Source organism: Bos javanicus, chromosome 1, assembly GCF_032452875.1.
Source record: "Bos javanicus breed banteng chromosome 1, ARS-OSU_banteng_1.0, whole genome shotgun sequence".
Classification (NCBI taxonomy): Eukaryota; Metazoa; Chordata; class Mammalia; order Artiodactyla; family Bovidae; genus Bos; species Bos javanicus.
This window is the reverse complement of record NC_083868.1, coordinates 127,033,031-127,056,391: the sequence shown is the minus strand read 5'-3', so window position 1 is coordinate 127,056,391 and position 23,361 is coordinate 127,033,031. Positions and strand designations below refer to the sequence as shown.

General features: G+C 44.6%; 1 protein-coding gene across 1 annotated transcript in view; it reads left to right on the top strand.

The window, feature by feature from the left end:
* The first annotated feature begins 7,680 nt into the window (after positions 1-7,680).
* Positions 7,681-23,361, top strand: part of GRK7 (G protein-coupled receptor kinase 7) — a 40,287-nt gene continuing 24,606 nt past the window's right edge. The window contains exons 1-2 of the mRNA XM_061419852.1: positions 7,681-8,373; positions 9,919-10,356. Coding sequence (XP_061275836.1) covers positions 7,762-8,373; positions 9,919-10,356 — 1,050 coding nt within the window. The 5' untranslated portion in view covers positions 7,681-7,761. The remainder of the gene's footprint in view (positions 8,374-9,918; positions 10,357-23,361) is intronic.

Sequence of the window (23,361 nt, the reverse complement as noted above, 5' to 3'; positions counted from 1 at the left end):
TTATAATTCTCTTATTTTCTCAACTCATAATTATTAATATTTTATTCTTTGCTGAATATGAAAAAAGAAAATATTTTAGAAGCAGACTTACCAAGATTTGTGGCAAACACTTAACACTTCTCCATTCCATTCCACAATATAGTCTTTCTTTTAAACTGGGACTCACTACAACTGATTTTTTAAATTGAAGTATAGTTGATGTACAATATTATAAAAGTTACAGGCATATAATACAGTGAATTACAATTTTTTAAGTTATGCTCTATTTATAGTTATTATAAAATATCGGCCATATTCCGTGTTGTACAATATACTTGCTGTTGTTTGGTCGCTAAATCGTGTCTGACTCTTGACCTCATGGACTGTAGCCCACCAGTCTCCTCTGTTCATGGGATTTCCCAGGCAAGAATACTGGAGTGGGCTGACATTTCCTTCTCCAGGGGATCTTCTCAATCCAGGAATTGAACCCATGTGTCCTGAATTGTCAGGCAGATTCTTTACCACTGAGCCACCAGGGAAGCCTTATGTCTGCTATATCTTTGTAGCTTATCTTCAACCTGATAGTTTATACTTCCACAATAGTCTTTTATGTTCTACCAAAACTTGGTTTTACTCTTCATCGTAACCACAAGAACTTTTTCTTGCTGTTTCTCACATTTCCCCCATATATCAAATATATAGTAATATTTTTAGTAGACTTTATTTTGCTTTTTCTTTGTTAACATTATATTGTTTGGTCTTCTCTAATAACCTCTTAGCCTTCTTTAATAAAATATCTTACTCTCTGGAGAATTGTTTATAAATGTTTAAAGTATCATTGTGCAAACATATACACAGTTCATTTTCTTTTGTGCATCTGTCATGATCCACTTTCAAACTAAACCTCTATCAGGAAGTATTTTCTATTTCCTTCAAATATACCAATTACTTAATTTTCTCTTTCAGCTCTTTCGACTCCTTGTTTAAGAAGAATATCTTCTGTTATGGGTGTGTAGTCATTATTAGAACAATCAGAGTCTTATTTAGAGAGGAAGATGTTTATATAATACCAGATTATGGCTCTTAAGAATCAATATTTATGAATTTAAACAATGTCCACAGATTCTTTGGGTTGTTGCAACCTCTTCTAGTCTTATTGTTGTTGTTCAGTCGCTCAGTCATGTGTGACTCTTTGCAACTCCATGGACTGCCGCACACCAGGCTTCCCTTGTCCTTCACCATCGCCTGGAGCTGCTCAAACTCATGTCCATTGAGTCAGTGATGCAATCCAACCATCTCATCTTCTGTTGCCCCCTTCTCCTCCTGCCTTCTACTTTCCCCAGCATCAAGGTCTTTTCCAGTGAATCTTCTAGTCTGCTGCTGCTGCTGCTGCTAAGTCACTTCAGTCGTGTCCGACTCTGTGCAACCCCATAGACGGCAGCCCACCAGGCTCCCCCGTCCCTGGGATTCTCCAGGCAAGAATACTGGAGTGGGTTGCCCTTTCCTTCTCCAATGCATGAAAGTGAAAAGTGAAAGTGAAGTCACTCAGTCGTGTCCGACTCTTATCGACCTCATGGACTGCAGCCTACCAGGCTCCTCCGTTCATGGGGTTTTCCAGGCAAGAGTACTGGAGTGGGGTGCCATTACCTTCTCCAATCTTCTAGTCTAAGTAGCCTCAAAACCAAAATTTCTTGGTATGGCTTTTATTTTATTTTTTTGCCACATGCATAGTATGTGGAACTTCCTCTGTCAGGGATCAAACCCATGCTCCCTGCAGTGGAAACATGGAGTCTCAACCCATTGGACCACTAAGGAAATCTGTTATAGCTTTTAAAGAAGGTCAAGATTCCTGCCAATGAAAGGATTGTTCCTTCAGATGCACAGTGACTGTTTCATTATCAATTGCAATAGAGCTGAATGAAATTCTTGGTGCTATACCACAATACCTCAGAAGCCTGACAACTAGAAAGTCTGCCATTTTGATAGGAAACAAAACGTCCAAATCTCAATACTTAATACATATAGGTTTATTCTGGATATGAGATTATATTAAGGAATTGTTGGTAACAGTGATTGGGGGATAATGGCATGATACTTACGCTGACTATCCATCTGCTTATTCTCAGATATGTCCTCTAACTTTGCCCTTCTCTGATCTACATCTCAGATGACTCACCTCCCAGCCTCCCTTGTTGTATCAACCTGCTAGGGCTGCTGACAAAATTCTATAGACTAAAGAAGCTTAAGCAACTGAAATTCACTCTCTCACAGCTCAGGAGACCAGAGGTCCAAGATCAAGCTGTCAGCAGAGTTGGTTCTTTCTGAAGCCTCTGAGTAAGAACATGTTCTATGCTTCTCTCCTGACTTCTGGTGGGTGTCAGCAATCCTTCATGTTCCTTGGTTTATAGGCACATTACTCCAATCTCTGTCTTTGTTTTTTTTTTTTTTTCTGTATATCTCCTCTGTGTCTCTGTATCCAGATCTCTCCTTTTTTTAAAAGACACCAGTCACCAGACTTAAGACCCACCCAAATCTAGTGTGACCTCATCTTGACTTGAGTGCATCTGTGAAAATCCCTATTTCCTAATAAGGTCACATTCACACATACTGGGGTTTAGGACTTGAATGCTTCATTCAACCTCCTACAACCCCATCACTGGGTGTCTGTGGCCCTAAGGTTTAGGAACACACTTCCCCAGCACCTGGTTGGGAGTAGCTTTCTGCTCAAGCTCATCTCTGAGCTGCTTCACCAAATCCTACTTGTCTGTATTGCACAAGGTATGTAATATTTATGTACATATATGTACCCAGTATATATATACATAATACCAAAGTATTTACAGATGGGATTTTCTTTAAAATATTCCAGCAAAAAAGAGGGGGAGTGGTGGAGGAAATCCTAGTGTAAACTGTGGACTTTGTTTGATTCAGTTCCAGTCCAGTCGCTCAGTCATGTCTGACTTTTTGTGACCTCTTGGACTACAGCACGCCAGGCCTCCCTGTCGATCACCAACTCCTGGAGCCTACTCAAACTCATGTCCATTGCAACGGTGATGCCATCCAACCATCTCATCCTCTATCATACCCTTCTCCTCCCACCTTCAATCTTTCCCAGAATCAGGGTATTTTCAAACAAGTCAGCTCTTCCCATCAGGTGGCCAAAGGATTGGAGTTTCGGCTTCACCATCAGTCCTTCCAATGAATATTCAGGACTGATTTCCTTTAGGATGGACTGGTTGGATCCCTTGCAGTCCAAGGGACTCTCAAGAGTCCTCTCCAACATCACAGTTCAAAAGCATCACGATACTGGATGCTTGGGGCTAGTGCACTGGGACGACCCAGAGGGATGATATGGGGAGGGAGGAGGGAGGAGGGTTTAGGATGGGGAACACATGTATACCTGTGGTGGATTCATTTTGATATTTGGCAAAACTAATACAATTATGTAAAGTTTAAAAATTAAATAAAAATTAAAAAAAAAAAGCATCAATTCTTCTGGGTTCAGCTTTCTTTATAGTGCAACTCTCACATCCACACATGACTACTGGAAAAACCATAGCCTTAACTAGACAGACCTTTGTTGGCAAAGTAATGTCTCTACTTTTTAATATGCTGTCTAGGTTGATCATAGCTTTTCTTCCAAGGAGTAAGCGTCTTTTAATTTCATGGCTGCAGTCACCATCAGCAGTGATTTTGGAGCCACCAAAAATAAAATCTCTCACTGTTTCCATTGTTTCCCCATCTATTTGCCATGAAGTGATAGGACCAGATGCCATGATCTTTGTTTTCTGAATGTTGAGTTTTAAGCCAACTTTTTCACTCTCCTCTTTCACTTTCATCAAGAGGCTCTTTTGTTCTTCACTTTCTGCCATAAGGATGGTATCATCTGCATATCTGACGTTATTGATATTTCTCCCTGCAATCTTGATTTCAGCTTGTGCTTCATCCAGTCCAGGATTTCTCATGATGTACTCTGCCTATAAGTTAAATAAGCAGGGTGACAATATACAGCCTTGATTTGGAACCAGTCTGTTGTTCCACGTCTGGTTCTAACTGTTGCTTCTTGACCTGCATACAAGTTTCTCAGGAGGCAGGTAAGGTGGTCTGGTATTTTCATCTCTTTAAGAATTTTCTACGGTTTGTTGTGACCAACACAGTCAAAGGCTTTGGCATAGTCAATAAAGCAGAAGTAGATGTTTCTTTGAAACTCTCTTGCTTTTTCGATGATCCAACGGATGTTGGCAATTTGATCTCTGGTTCCTCTGCCTTTTCTAAATCCACCTTAACATCTGGAGGTTCACGGTCCACATACTGTTGAAGCCTGGCTTGGAGAATTTTGTGTATTACTTTGCTAGTGTGTGAGATGAGTGTAATTGTGCAGTAGTTTGAGCATTCTTTGGCATTGCCTTTCTTTGGGATTGAAATGAAAACTGACCTTTTCCAGTCCTGTGGCCACTGCTGAGTTTTCCAAATTTGCTGACATACTGAGTGAAGCACTTTCAGAGCATCATCTTTTAGGATTTGAAGTAGCTCAACTGGAATTCCATCACCTCCACTAGCTTTGTTCATAGTGATACTTCCTAAGGCCCACTTGACTTCACATTCCAAAATGTCTGGCTCTAGGTGAGTGATCACGCCATCGTGATTATCTGAGTCATGAAGATCTTTTTGTACAGTTCTTCTGTGTATTCTTGCCACCTCTTCTTAATATCTTTTGCTTCTGTTAGGTCCATACCATTTCTGGAAAAACCAAAGCTTTGATTAGACGGACCTTTGTTGGCAACTTTGTGCCAGTAACTGTTTGGTATTTAATTCTCTCAAGAACTTACTCAAAAATCAACATTGATATAAATGGAGTATAACCTTTAAAAATTGGGAATCATTATATTGTATACCTGCAAAATATAATATTGTATACCAACTATAATTTTTTAAAAGCATAAATATAGATCATCTCTCTTTTCTCATAATTAGATTGAAACTCAGAGAAGTTAACTAACTTGCAGAAGGTCACACAGCTAGGACTTGCTAAAACCAGGACTCAGCTCTCCCAAGCTGTGCTGGGCTGCTTATATCCATAGGGCCACATCTCCAGTCCAAGATCTCTGATGATTTCCTCCACTGGTGCAGTGTACCTTGAATGTGCCCAGCACTTGGCTCTGCTTCTAAGCTAAGGATTTAGTGCTGTTCTTTAACTGATCTACAATTACTGTTTCATCAATTTGGGAAAACCCCTGAATCCTAATCGTTAGTAATCACACCAAGTGTTCCATTTTTAACTAGACCTTTCTTTTGTTTCAAGTGGGTAAAATTTTAAAAATAATGGTACTCTTTAAAATTGCAGTAGTTGATGTATAATCATTTTATAAATTCTAAACTTTGTAACATACTATTTAAATTCCATTCTCATCAGTCAGATCATGTTTAATTACTAAGAAAGTTTTTTTACCCAGATGGTCTATAGTATTACTAATTAGAAAAAAAAATAAGAAAAACTTTCTCTTACTTATGAATGACAAAGCTACATGAAGAAAATTTGTCCATACTGTCCAACAAGGTGGCCACTGACCACATGTGGCTACTGACCATTTGAAATGTGACTGACTTGAATTGGCAAGTGTAAAATACAAAGTCAATTCTGAAAACTCAGGACACGAAAAAAGATGTAAAATATCCCATTAGCAATGTTTATATCAAATGTAAGTTGAAATGATAATAATTTGCACATATTGGGCCAAGTAAAATATCTTATTAAGGTTAATTTCACTTGTTTCTTTAATGTGGTTGCTAGAAAATCTGAAATTACATCTGTGGCCTTGCATTTATGTGTTGGACAGTGCAGGGTTAAGTGATCACTTGGCGATTTAAAGTAAGTATCCATGCCAGTGGAATCAAGCAGCTCATAGCAGATACAGGCATCAGTGAAAAACATCTTTTTTTCAGTGAGGTTAAATAGTGATGTGATGACAGCCATACCATTTTCTCAAAGTTCTGCCCTGCTGGATTGCCACTATATTCATAAGAACCATAGGAAGGACTTCCCTGGTGGTCCAGCGACTAAGATCCCAAGCTCCCAAAGAAGGGGACCCAGGTTTGATTCCTGGTCAGGGAACTAGATCCCACATGCCGTGACTAAGACACAACACAGACAAATAAGTAAATAAACATTTAAAATAAACAAAAGAACCTTACTCTTAAAACAAAAAAACAAAAAAACAGGAAAGCCATTTCCCACTTAGGGGAGAGTCTCCGATTGATTTTTCTCTACTCAGAAATGTGAGCCTGGGATGACCTGTCAAAGACAAAAAAAAAAAAAAAGTATCAACATTTTTAGTGTGGGTTGCAAAGCAGATGATGGTTCTGAACAGTGGTCACTCATGCAGATCCTCCACCTCTGCACTGGTCCGATGGTTTACAGCGCAGCAGTGCAGAGCCAAAGGGCACCCACGAGTTCATTACATAATTCTTGGTAGCGTGAGGCCAAGCGCATATCTGCTCCGGGGGCCAGGTGGCAGGCTCTGCTCAGGCCCACCATGGCCATCACAGTGATGTTTTGACAGAGAGTGTGCTAGAGGTTGTTTGTTTGGAAAAAGACTGACCAGCTCTTTTTTTTCCCTCCGTCCTCCTTCCTCTCTCTCTTTTTTTCCCTTTTAAACACTCTGGCATAATACTGAATGACTTTGTTTTTAAGCTGCCTTAGCCTTGCTTTGTGAAGAAAAAGCCCGAGAATTCTCTCCCTGTAGGACACAAGTGTTATTTTTGGAGCAGAGATTCTTAGCCTGATCTCTGTCTAAACCAATTTCTGTTCTTTGTGAGGTCGTGGTCTGGGGCAGCTCAGAGTCATCTCCGTGGAGGGAAGCTTCCTGGTTTCATGAAGCAGCCTGGGCCGAGGTGTCCAGGGGCCATGCCTGGAACATCCCTGCTTGGGGTCTCCACACACAGCTCCTTCACTCTCAGGTCCCCTTCATTAGGCTTGTGCCCTTGGGAGAGTCTGGGCCACCTGCTGTGAAGTGGGCGACTTCCCTGCTGATGTCATTTCACGGGATGTTCCGGGTCAGGGTGACCCTCCCCTTTTAACAGGGTACTGTAGGTCACAGACTCCTCAGAACTAAGGCAGCCATGTCTTGAGGATCTCCACAGGCACTTGAGGGTGCCACCGGCCATGGGAGAGCCACAGCCCCTGCCCTGAGAGTCACGACCTGGGCCTCTGGGAACATGTCTAGTGACTCGCAGCTCAGAGCATCCCCTTCTGTAACCTGCTCTGTATCAGGCTGCTAGACTGGGGGAAGGAAAACCTCTCCAGCTTCTCACAGCTCCTCTTCCTGACCCGTCTCTCCTAGGGGTTTACAGAGCTTGCACTTGCTGGGAAATGTAAAATCAGACACAGTTGAAAACACTGCTGTCAACAGCAAACAGCGCATCACTGTAGAATGAGTCTTTTCCTTTGGTGATTGGTCACTGGATGCAGGAAGCAGGTGTGAGGAACATGGCCAGGGGATGAACAGGTAGACCCTGCAGGTGTTCCAGGTTGCTGGGTGATCCGTGATGCGCCCGTCCCTGGCCAGCTATACATAGCCAGCAAAGCTTCTTACTAGAGAAACCTCTTTCCTCACCCTCCACCAGTCCCATCCGTCACCCCAAAGATTCGCTGTAAATCCCCTGGAAGTCACTGCGTCTCGGATCAGAGAGCTGCCAGCTGGCCCCGGGCCTGACCGCGTCTCCACCGCCGCCGCTCTCCATCCTTCCTTGTCTGTACCAGGGGAGCACGATCGGTGCTCAGCCATGGTCGACATGGGGGGCCTGGACAACCTGATCGCCAACACGGCCTACCTGCAGGCTCGGAAGTCCTCGGACGCCGACAGCAAGGAGCTGCAGCGCCGGCGCCGGAGCCTGATGCTGCCCGGGCCGCAGAGCTGCGAGCAGCTCCGCCAGGCCCTGGCCACCGACTTCCATAGTCTGTGCGAGCAGCAGCCTATCGGCCGCCGCCTCTTCCGGGACTTCCTGGCTACGGTGCCTGCGTACCAGGAGGCCAGGGGCTTTCTGGAGGAGGTGCAGAGCTGGGAGCTGGCCGAAGAGGGCCCCGCCAAGGGCAGCGCGCTGCAGGGGCTGGTGACCACTTGTGCCGCCGCCCCTGTCCCGGGGCGCCCACACCCCTTCTTCAGCCCAGCTCTGGTCACCAAGTGCCAAGCAGCCACCACCGACGACGATCGAGCATCCCTGGTGGAGCTGGCCAAGGCCGAGGTCATGGCCTTCCTGCAGGACCAGCCCTTCCGGGAGTTCCTAGCCAGTCCCTTCTATGACAAGTTTCTGCAATGGAAAGTCTTCGAGATGCAGCCAGTGTCAGACAAGTACTTTGAAGAGTTCCGGGTGCTGGGGAAAGGTGGTTTCGGGGAGGTAAGTGTCTGCAAGGAGCCAGGCTGAAAGAGGAGATAGACGGCATAATAGAGTTCTGTTTGTCTTCTTTTTGTCTTCTTTTTAATCTTAAGGGATCTTAGAACTAATTTCAGTGCCACATGTGGAGAAAGCATTCCTAGCTTGCTCTCACCTCTTCTTTTTTGTCGCTGGGTGAAATAAAGTGAGAATGCCATAGGAAAAACAAACAAGATGTGGAACTGGCCAGGAATCATGATCATGGGGTTTCCAGGAGGCAGGAACACTCTGAAATGCCCCTTTGGTGAATGATATCAAGATATTAATACAATGGGAGAGTTCCCTTCCCCTTTACTTGTGCTCATGGAGGTAATTTGAGAAAAACTTCAGGTATCTAAGAAAACAATCATCTTGAATTAGAGTCTATAAATCTGTTTTGCACCTCTGCTGTGTTCAGCTTTTTTTTTTTAAGAAGAAAAAAAAATTCTTTGAGATGAAATTTGCATAAGATTAGCCATTAACCATTTTCAGGTGTACAATTTAATAGCATTTAATACATTACAATGTTATGCAGCCATCATCTCTAGTTCCATTTTCAATACTCCTGTGCCCATTAACAGCTACTTCCCCACCCCAACCCCCAAGCTCCTGGCAGCCTCTGGGCTACTTTCTGCCTCTATGGACTTGCCTATTCTGATGTTTCATATAGATGGAGTCACAATATGTGAGCTTTTGTCTCTGAATTCTTTCACTGAAAAGTGTACTTTTGCTGAGTAGTGTTTTGGAGGTTCATTCACCTTGTAGCATGGATCAATACTTCATTCCACTGTATGGGAATACTACATTTCATGTATCCGTTCATCTATTGATGGACAGTTGGGTTGTTTCTGCCTTTTGGCTATCGTGAATAGCGCTGCTGTAAATATTTATGTACAAGTATTTATTTGAATACCTGCTTTCATTTCTGTTTCATATGTGGCGAGGAATGGAATTGCTGGGTCTTATCTTAGGGCAATTCTGTGTTTAACTTTTTGGGAAATCACCAAAGTCTTCATGTTTTAAGTTCCCTCCAGCAATGCATGAGGGCTTCCCTGGTGGCTCAGTAGTAAAGAATCTGTCTACCACTGCAAGAGACTTGGGTTTGATCCCTGGGTCAGGAAGATCCCCTGGAGAAGGAAGTGGCACTCCAGTATTCTTGCCTGGAAAATCCCATGGACAGAGGAATCTGGTGAGCTACAGTCCATGGTGTCGCAAAGAGTCGGGCACAACTTAGCAACTAAACAACAACAAGCAATGCATGAGTGTTTCAGTTTCTCCACATTCTGGCCAACACTTGTTATTCCTTTTTTTTTTAATGGCCCATTTAGTATGCGTCACATGATACCTCACTGTGGTCGAAGCTCCTTCTCCAAGAACCCTCTCACTCACAGCTTTTCTTTCCTCAGTAAGCCTGCTATCTTGCCACCTTGATTGGTTTCTGCCCCTCCATCCTCTGTATCCTCCACTCCCTTCCTCTCTCCACTGCTGTCTATTTCTACCTCTTCTTTTCCCTTTCTTTCTCTCCTTAAGGTATGTGCTGTCCAGGTGAAAAACACCGGTAAGATGTATGCCTGTAAGAAACTGGACAAGAAGCGACTGAAGAAGAAAAATGGTGAGAAAATGGCTCTCTTGGAAAAGGAAATCTTGGAGAGGGTCAGCAGCCCGTTCATTGTCTCTCTGGCGTACGCCTTTGAGAGCAAGTCCCATCTCTGCCTGGTGATGAGCCTGATGAATGGTGGAGACCTCAAGTTCCACATCTACAGCGTGGGTGAACCAGGCCTGGACATGAGCAGGGTGATCTTCTACTCGGCCCAGATAACCTGTGGCGTGTTGCACCTCCACTCCCTCGGCATCGTCTATCGGGACATGAAACCCGAGAACGTGCTTCTGGACGACCTCGGCAACTGCAGACTGTCTGACCTGGGGCTGGCCGTGCAGATCCAGGATGGTAAACCCATCACCCAGAGGGTGAGTGAGCCTCCACTGGCCCAAAGGTGGGCCACAGAGTCAGAGAGGAAGGGAGAAAGCTGTTCTTTCCCAGAGCAGACAGAGCCTTGGACTTAATGCTTCTAATTTTCTTGTTCCTAAACCCCTTGTGCTGTCATTTGCCTTAAGTGGTGTAAGAGGATTAGCTTTACTGGCTCTTTGAGGTCTACTTTGTTCTCCTCTCATTGGAAGCAGAGGGTAGCCTTCTTTGTGAATTGGAGGTGGTCTGTGCCTTCACCATAGATAGCAAGAGCTGAATCCATAGCCAGGAGCTAGGTATGTCCTGCCCATGACCACCTCCCTGGTGCTGTGTTCCTGCATCAGTAGAGCTTTGATTTCCTCTTCGGGAAAATTTTAGGGGCTGGACCCTAAAATTCTAACCCCACTCCAGTACTTTTGCCTAGAAAATCCCATGGATGGAGGAGCCTGGTAGGCTGCAGTCCATGGGGTCGCTAGAGTCGGACACGACTGAGCAACTTCACTTTCACTTTTCACTTTCATGCATTGGAGAAGGAAATGGTAACCAACTCCAGTGTTCTTGCTTGGAGAATCCCAGGGACGGGGAGCCTGGTGGGCTGCCGTCTATGGGGTCACACAGAGTTGGACACGACTAAAGCGATGCAGCAGCAGCAGCAGCAGAAGGTAAAATTTAATAGGATAATAAATAGAAGAAACCCCAACACTTAGCCCATTAAATATCTCCTTTCCTGTTGAGTGCACAATGGAGAAATGTTTTACATTGGACAAATGTGAAATTTTAAATGAAAAGATATATACAAGTCAACAAAGGCAACTGATGTTTATTTTGATCAGTTTGGTCCAAAGAGACTTGCAGAGAATTCTTTGATTAAAAAAGGGATTATAAGAATATTAATTCTTATATGTTAAGATTAATTCTTATATCACATTATGTTAAGTGATCAATACAAAAATCTCTCAAATTCTGACAGGTCTTTACTATTGAGTTTCTGTGCACAAAGATGGGAGAAGTCCCAGGAAGATAAAGGGTCAAGTCAGGTTCCTAAACATACACTTAAAACTTTGTTTCTGCACAGTTTCCAGCTTGCAAGGCAGAGAGGACAATCAGGCAAGGAAGTGAGAAAAATCATGGCAAGTTTGGGAAACTGAAGGTGATTTTATGTGGCTATAATGGAAGGAATGTTGACAAGACATGTAAGGCTCAGATCATGCAGACATTGGAATTCTTTTCTTGTGAGGGACAAGAAGCTATTGAAGGAATTTTTAAAAAGGAATGACATGATCAGATTTGCATTCTTTTAGACACCAGTTTGATCGTAGATGGGAAGCAGAGGAGCTAGCATATGCAGTGGTGCAGGAAGAAATGATGGCGCCTGTGTAAGACATTAGGACTGATGAAGTGGGAAGTAAATCAGAGCTGTTGGAAAGAGACTTGTTGGGATTTCAGGACCAGCTGAGTATGAGGGTGAGGAATGGGGAAGGTCCCTAGCTCCAGTGACTAGAAGGAAGAAAACAGTTATGGGAAAGCTGGAAAGTTTAATTGTGAGTATAGTATATATAAGGCTCTTCTATGACAGGCAGGTGCTGTGATGAAAGGTCTGAGTTAGACACTGGAATTTGGAGTCATCATGGCTTGGGAAGCAGCAGACACCACTGGATTGTTTGAGAAACAGTGGAGGACAGTCTTTTGAACTCTGTGGGAGAGGGAGAGGGTGGGATGATTTGGGAGAATGGCATTGAAATATGTATAATATCATATATGAAACGAGTCGCCAGTCCAGATTTGATGCACGATACTGGATGCTTGGGGCTGGTGCACTGGAACGACCCAGAGGGATGGTATGGGGAGGGAGGAGGGAGGAGGGTTCAGGATGGGGAACACATGTATGCCTGTGGCGGATTCATTGCGATATATGGCAGAACCAATACAATATTGTAAAGTTTAAAAATAAAATAAAAAAAAAAAAAGAAAGAAAAACGCCTGACACAAAGAAAAGAAAGAGAAACAGTGGAGGAAGAGGACCAAGAAATAGCAACGTGTAGGGGGTGTGGAAGAAGAGGGGTCTTGAAGAGATTAAAGAAGTAGGATGAAAATGGCAGAGTCATTGGAGCTGTATCAGTTAAGTGTTGATTTCACTAGCAATAATAGAAAACCCAAATAACAGTGGATTAAACAAAAGAAAGGGTTATATTTCTTATGTAACAAGTAGTGTAGAGATAAGGATGACTGATATTAGTTCCGCAGCTATGGGATAATGGCAGGAATCACATCTCTGTGATTTTGTCCTTTTCCATGTGTTGCAAAATGGCTGCTCTAGCCCCAGCCATCAAGTCTAGGCAGAGAAAGGAAGAAGGGTCAGGAGTAAATAGGGATGCCCACAGCAACTGAATATATCTCCCTCTAAGGAACTTCCCTAGAAGGCCCATCTGACAGCTTCCATTTAAATCTCATTGGCTAGGACATTTATCTGGCCACCCCACCTGCAGGGGCAGCTGATAAATGACTTTTTTTGTTTTTGCTTTTTTGAGAGGGAGAGAGGAATTATAGCTACTAAGGAAGGTGACCAAGTAACTACTAAGGAATATGGAGCAAGTAACTGGCGGCCTCTGCCACAGGAGCCAAAGAAAAAGAGGTTTTAAGTGAGGAGTGTGGTCAGCACTGTTAAGTACTGCCAAGAGGTCACACAGTCTGCGGGGTTTGACATTCTGGAAACCACAGTGTCCTCAGGAAGAGAGGTTTTCAAGGTCAAAACTCAGATGGCAGAGGTTGGATTGACCTGGAAGTAAAGAGTGAGATGAAGGAAGGAGCAGGAATGAGTTTTAAGTAGGGAGACTGGAGATTTAGATGCTGAGGCTAGAAGCAGAAGAGAGGACTTCCCTGTCAGTCCAGTGGTTAAGACTCTGCACTCCCAAGGACAACAGGGCCTGAGTTTGATCCCTGGTAAGGGAACTAGGATTCTACATACCTTATGGCTTAAAACCAAAAATAGTGGGAAAAATAAAAAAGATTCGGGAGATAAATTGCTGGTCGTGTAGAAAGGAAAGAGGCTGAACGAAGGTGGAGAAATCGAGAAAGCGGTGGAGAAGGATGGAGAACTTCAGTATAACTATCTCCTAAGTAGAGGTGGAGGAAGCAAGAAGATGGGGAGGAAGCAGAGTGTTTGCCTCCCTGGGACTTTACTATGAAAAGAGAAACACCGTGAATGCATGTCTATCAATGCACACAAAATCAGAAGTGTACTACTTCAGTATATTATTTTGAATTTGTATTGCTCATTATGCAGAGAGGAAGTGTTCCTTCTGAGCGTCCCGTGGGCATGCATCATGCTGACCAGTGGCACCGTCTCCACCTTGCTGAAGGATGAGGAGACACACGGCTCAGTCTCTTGTAAATCCCCTCTCAGTCTTCCTCCAGCTCTGTTCATGGGCCAAGAGAATATTTAGAGACAGTTCCTCCTGCATCCAGCTCTCTGGCTCTTTTGGAACCTGCAGGAAGCTTTTGGTGCCTCCTCAGTATTGTCCACTATAACAAGGGCAGTTGGTGGGGTTTAGGGCTTCCCCAGTGGTGTTAGTGGTAAAGAACCTGCCTGCCAGTGCAGGAGACATAAGAGATGCGGATTCAACCCTGGGTCAGGAAGATCCCCTGGAGGAGGGCATGGAAACTCCAGTATTCTTGCCAGGAGAATCCCACGGACAGAGGAGCCTGGCAGGCTGTGATCCATAGGGTTGCACAGAGTCAGACAGAACTGAAGCAACTTAGCGTGCGTGCATACAATGCCTAGAGGCCTCTCACCCTTTTGCCTTTTCTGAGTCCCTCTTTGTCCCAAGAGACTAGATTTCTGGGTTTAGACCACTTGCCCCATCCAAGAAAGTTTATGCCCTGGTCCTTGGACCTGCCTCTGAGGCCCAGGGAGATTTTCAGGAAGGATGGAGGGAAAAAAGGGGGTCAGAGAGAAGGTTTAGAAAGCCACAGAAAGAAAGAAAAAAGAAATGTGTTCCTCCTTCACTGTTTACTGGTCTACATAGCTAAGTGAAGCCCTTCAGTATCGTACTTACTGCAGTTCCCACACAATAACTGGGCCCCCAAGTGGATTTTAAATCATTATACTCACAATCCATTTCACAGAAGAAATGAAAAGGAACATATTTTATACAGCTTCTGTAACTAACTAATGTTTTGATGTCAAGAAACCATATAAAGAATTACTGGGTCTTCCCTGGTGGTGCAGTAGCTAAGACTCTGCACTCCCAGTGCAGGGAACCCAGGGAACTAGATCCCACATATCACAGCTGAAGATCCTGCATGCCACAGTGAAGATCAATGATCCCACATGCCCCAACTAGAACCTGGTGCAACCAAATAAAAACAAAATTTTTAAGTACAGATCTCACTATATTCCCAGAGTATGATCAGCTGGATGAAGGTAGAACTGTAAAGAAAAGTCCTGCTAAATTTTTGCATAAATTTAAGGAAACCCACTAGAACATTTTGACACCGATTGGATCCTATCAAAGGAAAGCATGTATCATTTTGCCTTACAGGGAAATTGCATTTGTGAGATAATTCTATAATGTGGATTAAAAAGACTTTGAACAACAATTGTGCAGAGCTGAAGGAGCAAACCCAAATGGCGAGGCATGCAGTGTAAGAAGTGAAGCGAATGCCGTGGAGCCCAGAACAGAGTGAGCACTTCCATCTAAGGAGGGAAGCCACTCCTCGTGTCCAGTGACCACACTGTGAGAACAGAGATCCAAAGTTCTGGCTCTTTTTTCTTTAATATTTATTCATTCATTTATTATTTTTGGCTGCACTGAGTCTTCGTTGCTGCACACAGGCTTTCTCTAGGTGCAGCGAGGGGGGCCACTCTCTAGTTGCGGTGCTCAGACTTCTCATTGCTGTGGCTTTTCTTGTTACGAAGCAGGGGCTCTGGGCTCACAGGCTTCAGTAGTCACGGTGCACAGGGTTAGCTGCCCTGCAGCACGTGGGATCCTAGTTCCCAGGCCAAGAATTGAACCTGTGTCCCCTGCATTAGCAGGCGAGTTCTCATCCACTGGGTCACCAGAGAAGTCCCCTGACTTTTTAAAACAGAAACGGACACCTGTGAATTTTTGAGAAGTGTCTTGCTTTTAAAATGAGGACAATTCATTAAAAAGAATGCATTTGAATTAGTTCTAATGAGGTGGCTGAAACTGGAGCCTATTATACACAGTGAAGTAAGTCAGAAAGAAAAACACCAATACACTATACTAACGCATATATATGGAATTTAGAAAGATGGTAACGATGATCCTATATGCAAGACAGCAAAAGAGACACAGATGTAAAGAACAGTCTTTTGGACTCTGTGGGAGAAGGCGAAGGTGGGATGATTTGAGAGAATAGCATTGGAACATGTAAATTATCATATGTGAAACAGATTGCCAGTCCAGGTTCGATGCATGAGACAGGGTGCTCTGGGCCGGTGCACTGGGATGACTCAGAGGGATGGGATGGGGAGGGAGGTGGGAGGGGGTTTCAGGATGGGGAACACATGTACACCCGTAGTGAATTCATGTCAATGTATGGCAAAAACCACTACAATATTGTAAAGTAATTAGCCTCCAATTAAAATAAATTAATTAATTTTAAAAATAGATAAATAAAATGAGGACAATTAATTCAAAATGAGCCCAAACCATAAACCAACAACAACAAAATCCTAGTGAGATTAATCACACTAGCTGCCATCTGTATTCATGGAGTTTCTTATCACGCTATCCATGTTTGACAGTCTCTGAATATAAAGTTCAATATAGATGCTCTGAAGGCCACTATATCTTAAAGGCAAGAAAAGAATGTGATATGCACCTAGTATTGAAGATTTTTTTCAACAAGAAAATGGCATGACCAGAGTGATTCTTCTTTTTTAAAGAGTTTTATTGAAGTATATTTGATTTACAATGTTGTGTTAATTTCTGCTATATAGCAAAGATGTGTGTGTGTGTGTGTGTGTGTTCTTTTTCATATTCATTTCCGGTGTGGTTTATCATAAGATACTGAGTATAGTTCCCTGTGCTATAGTTTATCCATCCTATATGTACTAATCGGAGAAGGCAATGGCACCCCACTCCAGTACTCTTGCCTGGAAAATCCCATGGATGGAGGAGCCTCATAGGCTACAGTCCATGGGGTCGCTAAGAGTCGGACACGACTGAGCTACTTCACTTTGACTTTTCACTTTCATGCATTGGAGAAGGAAATGGCAACCCACTCCAGTGTTCTTGCCTGGAGAATCCCAGGGACAGGGGAGCCTGGTGGGCTGCCGTCTATGGGATCGCACAGAGTCGGACACAACTGAAGCGACTTAGCAACATATGTACTAATTTGCATCTGGTAATCGGAATTCCCAATCCTCTTTTCCTCCACCTCACCCCCGTGGCAAACACAAGTCTATTTTCTGTGACCGCGAGTCTGTTTCTGCTTTGTAGAAACATTCATTTATGTCGTATTTTAGATTCCACACATAAGTGATATCAAATGCTATGGTATCTATCTTTCTCTTTCTGACCTTTTTCACTTAACATGGTAATCTCTGGGTCCCTTCATGTTGCTGCAGGTGGCCTTATTTCATTCTTTTTTATGGCTGAGTAATATTCCATTGTGTATTTATACCACATCTTTTTTATCCATTCATCTGTCAGTGGGCATTTAGGTTTCTTCCATGTCTTGGCTATTGCAGATAGTGCTGCTGTGAACATAGGGGCATGTATCTTTTCAACTTATAGTTTTGTCTAGATATACAGAGTGCTTCTTTAAGAAGATGATTAACAGCATATATGATGAATTGAAGTATGATGAATTACTGTAATAATCCCCACACGAGGTAATGAGAATTGAAGTATGGCCCTGGGCTCTGAACAGCCTTACTTCCAGAGTTCAGCTCTCTGGCTTCACCTAAGTTCCATCAAGACCCACATCTGTGTCTATTTCTCTTAAAGCATGGCTGTCTTCGGTGGAAGAGGCCATGGTTATTGGGGGAATGGAGCCACTTCTAGAAGGTGATGCCCTTTGTCCAGTGGGTCTCCTTGGTTGCGGGTAGTTGGACAATGATTCACGTAGGAAAGGTGAGGGTAGTTCTGCCCGAGTCTGAGAAAGACTGAGGAAGACACACAATGAGAGGCAAGGATGCTTAAGAGCACTGGCTGGAATGCAGAGGCCCTGGCTTCCTGTCCCAGACCTATCCCTGACTCACGGAGTCAGCCATCTCAGGCAGGCCCCAGGACATCCTTAATCTATAAGATTTCATGAATCTATGAGATAGTCTTTGAATTATTTATAGGAAAAGACTCATAAACTCAGAAGATGAACATATGGCCTACATTTTACTATGATTTACTGGGCTATCAATCAGGGATCTTAAGGAACAAAGTGAAGTTACTTAAGAAAATGAAATTAATGGTTTTCATAACTGAGAAGCCTAGCAGTTTGGCCTGATCCAGGGTCTGAGCAGTGTCGCTGAAAGCTCTCCCTCTGTGTCCCAGCTCTGCCCTCCTTGGTACTGGCCTCACTCTCACTCTGAGGAGCTCCTACGTGGAGGCCACTGGCAGCTCCACGCATATCCTAGCAACCAAACAATCTCATGGAAAGGGAACAGTTCTTTACAAAAGGTCCTTCAAATTCCCAGGGAAGACTCTCAATGGACAACTCAAGTTACATGCCCAATCATATCCAAGTCCACTGGCCAGGACTAGGTCTCTGTTCTCAGTTGCCAGGGAGAAGTTCTGTCCTATATAAATATTGGGGACAGAGGGAAGTGTTCTCCAATAGAAAACAGGGATGGAGGGACTTCCCTGGTGGCCCATTGGTTAAGACTCTGCACTTCCAATGCAAGGACCTTGGGTTTGATCCCTGGTTGGGGAACGGAGATCCCACATGCTGCACCATAAGGCCAAAAGAAAAGAAAATAGGGATGGAAGAGAATAGGAATGGAATTCAGATAGATAGAAACAGTGGATGCCCCTAATAACTGCTCGATGGTTTGGAAACTTTCTGACCTCTCAATTAAGTGATGATGGCATCTAGATAGAGCCTTTACAAAAAGATGTAGCTCCATTTTACAGATGGAGAAGTTGAAACTCAGGTTAAGTTACCCATCCAAAGTCACATTGCTCATATGTGAGATGAACCCAGGTATGCCAGATTCAAGAGCACTTATAGTTTTGACTCCACCTTGACACGACTGAGCGACTGAACTGAACTGAACTGAACTTTCAAATTCACACACAGGGCAGAATGTTGCCTCTGGTTTATAATGCTGTAAAAGACCCTCCATTGAATAAAACTCAGAATGAATGTGTGTGATGACGCATAACTTCCTAAGTCTGGTCTGATGTGTACACCAATCTCAGGCTTAGTTGATGGAGTTAAGTTAAGTTAACTCTGATGGAGTTAAGACTTTGGAAAAGGAGCCCAACCTTTACAGGGAAACATGTGACTAATATTTCAGAGTCAGCCTCCCACAGCCCGACACAATATCATTAACTGTGGTCCCAGCCACCGTCAGTATTCACCTATAATAAATGTGATAAGCACTCCAGCCTGTTTTCAGCTGACATTCACATGCACACATTAAAACTAACTCTTGGCAGTTTTAGAGATATGAGGTAAATATAATAGGAAAATCAGGCAGTGGGGCTTGTGCCAGGACTTTTCAAGTTCAATGTTCTATGTGGAGAGCAATGACCTTCAGATTTTAAGGAACATGAGTCAATCCTTAAAACTTGCTATTTTGTCAGGAATTAGAATGAAATTAGCACAGTGACCCAAGAGCTCATGACATGTTTGGTTACCTTGCCCTACCTCTGATCAGTTCTTCACACTCAGAAGGATGATGGGTGACAGAGCTCCAGCATTACATTTATTTTCTGAAGGTTTATTTATTTGGCTGCATCGGGTCTTAGTTGCTGCATGAGATATTTATTGAGTCCTGTGAGATCTTTCGGAGAAGGCAATAGCACCCCACTCTAGTACTCTTGCCTGGAAAATCCCATGGACGGAGGAACCTGGTAGGCTGCAGTCCATGGGGTCGCTAAGAGTCGGACATGACTTAGCAACTTCACTTTCACTTTTCACTTTCATGCATTGGAGAAGGAAATGGCAACCCACTCCAGTGTTCTTGCCTGGAGAATCCCAGGGACGGGGAGCCTGGCGGGCTGCCGTCTATGGGGTTGCACAGAGTCGGACACGACTGAAGCGACTTAGCAGCAGTGAGACCTTTTGTTCAGGTGCATGGACTCTCTAGTTGTGGCATGCAGGTTCAGTAGTTGTGGTGCATGGGCTTAGTTGCTCTGTGGCACGTGGGATCTTAGTTCCCCTACCAGGGATCAAACCTGTGTCCCCTGCATTGCAAGCTGGATTCTTAACCACTGGACCACCAGGGAAGTCCCAGCCATCATATTTATTTTGAAGCTCTTATTGTGTTGAATAAAATGCTAGGGACACACTAAATAAGTGATTTTTAAAAGATCTCTGAGTGTGTTTTAATTACTTGAAACAGCAACAAAGACCCAGCATTGCTGGGTTGACAACTACATATATCACAGCCCTTATGACCCTGCTCCAAGTATTTTTCTCTTTGAGAATTTACTTCTGAGAACCACACAGGACAGGCATTCTGGTTACTTTATTGTCACATGCTGGTCTCCACCAAAACTCCCTCAAAAAACAATAAAGTAAAATAAAATAAGGCATAGAGCCATGAGCAAAAAGAGACATTTCTTGCCCTCATGGAGCTTACAGTCTAGTGAAGGAGACAGAACTTCATTTCACCCAATGAATGTAACCTTTCAATGATGACAAGTGCTGTGAAAATGTGGTACATGGGGCTCTTCAGGGAGGATTTGTTAACATGTGAGACTCTGGGGCTTCCCAGGTGGCTCAGTAGTAAAGAACCTGCCCACAATGCGGGAGCCACAGGAGACAAAGTTTCGATCTCTGGGTTGGAAAGATTCTCTGGAGGAGGGCATGGCAACCCACTCCAGTATTTTTGCCTGGAGAATCCCATGGACAGAGGAGCCTGGCAGGCTACAGTACATAGGGTCACAAAGAGTCAGACGTGACTGAAGTGAGCCCACTCGCATGTGAGACTCTGAGCATCAGCCATAGGGGAAAACTCACTGACATCAGAAAGAAGATAGAAATTCACTCCGCAAAGCAGTTTGGGTGGTGTCTTGGTAGGTGTCACTAGAAACTGACTCAGAAACAGATTTCCATGTGGAGGATTTATTTATCTATTTTCAAAATTTTATTATTTATTCATAGCAACGCTGGGTCTTCGTTGCTGTGAGCGGGCTACTCTGTAGTTGTGGTGTGTGGTCTTCTTATAGGAGTGCTTTCTCCTGTTGCAGAGCACTGGCTCTAGGGCGCAGACTCACTAGCTGTGGCCCACAGGCTTATTGCTCCGAGGCATGTGGAATCTTCCTGGGGCAGGAATCGAACCCAGATCCCCTGCATTGGCGGGCAGATTCTCAATCACTGGACCACTAGGGAAGTCCCTGGAAAGCCTTTGAAAGTGTTTAACCAAAGCAGGCAAAGAGTTTAGAATTCCGTTTTGGAACAAAATGACTCCATCTGAAGTGAAAGCAGATCAGAGGGGATTCATGTGGATTGTGGTTGTTTGCAATCCCGGTGAAAGATGATGGCAGCTCAGCCCACATGTGTTGGGGGGTGGAGGGGGGTGTGAGGGGTAGTCAGAGCACAGTGTTTGATTTGAAAAGAGATTCCAGAATGACCCGGCTTCAGTAATGGTTTGGATGTGAGCTAAGGGAGAGGGGGTCAAGGTGATTTACTAGGTGAGGTCATGTCACAGGTACTGACTTGGCTCTGAGTGCAGACAAATGCCTGTCTTCATGAAGTCCAGGACAGGGAAGAGACCATCAAGCCACAGGGCAGTGACAGTACAGCAGGCAAGCTGTCCCAGTTGGGTGCGCAGGAAGGTCACCAACCCCAGCATGGGGTCAGGAAGGGCTTCCAGGAGGAAATGACAACCAAAGGCAGACTTGTAAGGCAAACAGAGGGGAGCCAGGTGAACCGAAAGGAAAGTGGGCTTGACACAGGGCTCAGCATAGGGTGGTGGTCTGCAACCGAGAGCAGTTTGGGCCCCCAGAGCATTATGAAAATGTCTGGAGACTTTTTGGTTTGTCATGAAGGGGGAACTGCTACTGGCTTCTAGTGGATAGGGTCCAGGGAGGCTGTGAACATCTTACGATGTGCAGGACACCCCCTCCCGCTCCCCGCCCAAAGAGCACCCTCCATGTCCACAGTGCTTCAGTGGACAGCCCTGTTCAGAGGCTTAGAGCTCAGCCACAGAACAGACTGATTCTGTAGCTGCCTCGAGTGTGAAGTCACAGGGCGTGAGGGGTGACAGCAAGTGCAACTGGAAAATGGGCGTATGTCAGGCCCTAGAGGGCTGGAGGAGTCGGACAAAGGCATTCGAACCCAGTGCCAAGGGTACTGGGGAGCCATTGAAGATTTCCAGGCAGAGAAGTGACAAATCAGCCTTGGAAGAAGAGTCAGGAAGAGGGAGTTGAAGGTAAAGAATAGGGGAATGCAGTGTTCATAGTAGTACTATTTACAAAAGCCAGGACATGGAAATACCCATCAACAGTCGGTTTAAGAAGTGATGTGTGTATATACACACACACACACATATATGTATATATACACACATACATTAGAATATTACTTCTCCATACAAAAGAATGAAATCCTGCTTATATAGGGAAAGTAAAAAATAATATGGGCTTCCTGATATCTCAGACAGTAAAGAATCTGCCTGCAATGTGGGAGACCTGGGTTGCTCCCTGGGTTGGGAAGATCCCCTGGAGAAGGGAATGGCAACCCACTCCAGTATTCTTGCCTGGAGAATCCCAGGGACAGAGGAGCCTGACGGGCTGCAGTTCATGGGATCACAAAGAGTGAGATACAGAGAACAAACCTGTAGTTACCAAAGGAGAGAGGAAAGAGAATTTGACAGTCTGCACGGCTTGGTGTGTGGAGAGCAGGTTGGCCCTGGGTCTTCCCTGGGGACTGGGCAGGCTGGCACATTGTCTGTTGATTTGTGGCTGTGAGGAGAAAGAAGAGCCGTGAGGTCTGCAGTCTGCAGCAGGAGGGGGCTGTCTTGCGAGATGATGCAATCCAGAGAACAACCAGTTGCCGCATCTTCTAATTTAAGGTAGACACGGGTTGGAGGCTCAGAGCATCCTTTCAGATCAAGTGCAGCTGATGAAATGCCGTCTACAGGATCAGTGAGATGGAAGGACAGTGAGTTTGTCAACCCGGTTCTGCCATTTACTATGGCTGCTGTTTATAGAAGCACAGGCTGACCCCACACCTGGGGCACTTGGCTGTGGGGACAGTGGGGACAGTGAGGACTGACAGCCAGCCAAGCCAGGCAGACTGCCTCCTAATTGGCCCAGACTTGCTACTTAGGCTGGTCTCAGCCCTGCACTTAACCCCAGGCAAGTCATGCCTCTTCTCTGAGCTTGGTTAATACTGCTCGCCTCTTAGGCTTGATGAGAAGATTAAGGTAGATAAATGCCTAGCAGAGATAAGCCACTTGGTAGGCACTCAAAAAATGATTGCTATGGTTATTCTACAAGAAGCCCAGCACCGAACCCTTTGTCGTGATCCCCACTATTGCACTGTTTCTGCCTCACCGGAAAGGCACTGTAGCTGCTCCAGGGACCTTGGCTGCTGTGCTTTTTCTCTGAGGGACGCAAAGAGCCAGCAGGACTCCAAGGCTGCAGCAGGGTGGGCAGTGGATGAGGGCACAGCTCGCCTGCTAGCTGAGCCCAGCAGGCACACACCATCATCTTGCTTCCTCACAGCCACATGGAGCTTTGTGATTTTATTCTGAGCCTTTTAGAGGCATCATGGAAAACAGGCATCAGCCTGCCACTGGACAGATTCACAGAACATGAATCCACCCAAGGACACACTCCAGAGGAAGAACTACTGCTATTGATCTC